This window comes from Vigna radiata, unplaced genomic scaffold (assembly GCF_000741045.1).
Source record: "Vigna radiata var. radiata cultivar VC1973A unplaced genomic scaffold, Vradiata_ver6 scaffold_7, whole genome shotgun sequence".
NCBI lineage: Eukaryota > Viridiplantae > Streptophyta > Magnoliopsida > Fabales > Fabaceae > Vigna > Vigna radiata.
The window spans coordinates 2,068,901-2,070,503 of NW_014543262.1; the positions used below are offsets into that span (position 1 = coordinate 2,068,901).

The following is a 1,603-nucleotide window of genomic DNA, read 5'->3' on the forward strand; positions in this document are numbered from 1 at the left end:
TTTTGGATTTCTAGTCAATGAGATCTTTAACAGAATTTTGCTCTGTGTCCTTTTGGATTTCTAGTCAATGAGATCTTTAACAGAATTTTGCTCTGCGACAGTCATCGCACTCTCCAGACATGTGTTGCTATGCCAATGCTGTTGTCCACTCTAAGAATTTTTGCTCCCTAGCAGCTTTCTGCTCTCTGGGTATTTTTTTGCTCTCCTGATGCACTCTTTGAGCATTTTTTGCTCTTAAGTAGTTGTCGTGCCCTCTGGAAAAAATTCTCTCCGACAGCTGCTGCCTCCTCTAACTTTTAATGCAACACTGTGAGCTGTACCTTCTCTGGCAGCCACTATGCTGCCTGATTCATGCATTTTCCATCATGTGCCACCGGCTCCTTAACATTTCGTATTAATATACCACCCACACCAAATCGATGTGTGAAGCTTTATTAGCTTTAGCAACCAACTAGTTGACATATTCACCAAGTTTCTTAAGGGGACTGGATGACATTTGTAACAAGCTTGACTCATGATAGATGTGTCAGCTTGAGGGAGAGTATTAAAAATATGATTTGATTCTATGAAACAGGGAAATATCTTAGGAAATATTTATTATACTTGAAAAAATTAGTATGAAAGGAAGAGGATTTTTATTCAAATTAATTCATTTGAAACGGTACATCAGTCTCTATATATAGAAAACCTTAACTCTAAAGTAATAATTACAAATTTTATCATGTTCTAACAGCAGCCTTCATATCTAGTTATGCATTTATTATCCTACTAACAACAATATCTCTAGAGTTTTCTAGAATCTTCTAACAACTTCTATTAGCTTCTAGTTCTACCAATTTCTAGTTATGCATTTAATATCCTACTTACGACAATTATTAATCATTGTTATTGTTCCTTATTACTCTATCTCTTCTTCGATATAAGAGTACACATGTGTACATAAAAGACAATTCAAAGTAATCTTATTAATAGGCACTGCTTTATATTTTTTCAAAATATACTACTGTTATTTTCTCTTACATAGCTTTTAAAGTTTCCATGTTTAATATCAAATTTTTTATTTTATTATAGCATGGCTTCTGTTTGTGGAGGTTGCTTAGCATTGCAAGATGCTGGGGTTCCTATCAAGTGTTCCATTGCTGGAATTGCAATGGGTTTGGTATTGGACACCAAGGAATTTGGTGGAGATGGAACTCCGCTTATTCTTTCTGACATAGTTGGATCTGAAGATGCATCTGGAGATATGGATTTCAAGGTTGTGATTTACATCATTGAACTTGTGATACTTATTTTTTCACGTGATTATTTCAATGGTACTTGGGGAGTTGGGTTTGTTCAATTTTTTTTTTTTCTGTCTATTTCAATTTTTGTATAACTCCACGAGATATGTTTTGACAATGTTAGGACAGGAAATATAGCATGATAGGCTGAAACTGATAAGGATTAAAAGCACAGAAAGAAATCAAATGAAGACTGAATATGAGTGTATTTTATTCTCTGCCAAAACCAGTAAAACAGTAAGATATGAATAACTCACTGCCCAGAGCCAAGCTCCTCAGAGAAACCAAGAATGGCTCCCTCTCTACGAAAAAAACAACTAACT

General features: G+C 34.7%; 1 protein-coding gene across 2 annotated transcripts in view; it reads left to right on the top strand.

Moving 5' to 3' along the window:
- LOC106753910 (polyribonucleotide nucleotidyltransferase 1, chloroplastic) overlaps positions 1–1,603 on the top strand; it is a 49,881-nt gene that overhangs the window by 35,435 nt on the left and 12,843 nt on the right. For both annotated transcript variants that reach the window (XR_002666835.1, XM_022777691.1), the window contains exon 15: positions 1,072–1,255. Coding sequence is in view for 1 of the 2 variants with exons in the window: in XM_022777691.1 (XP_022633412.1) it covers positions 1,072–1,255 (184 nt within the window). In the remaining variant the exon portion in view is untranslated. The remainder of the gene's footprint in view (positions 1–1,071; positions 1,256–1,603) is intronic.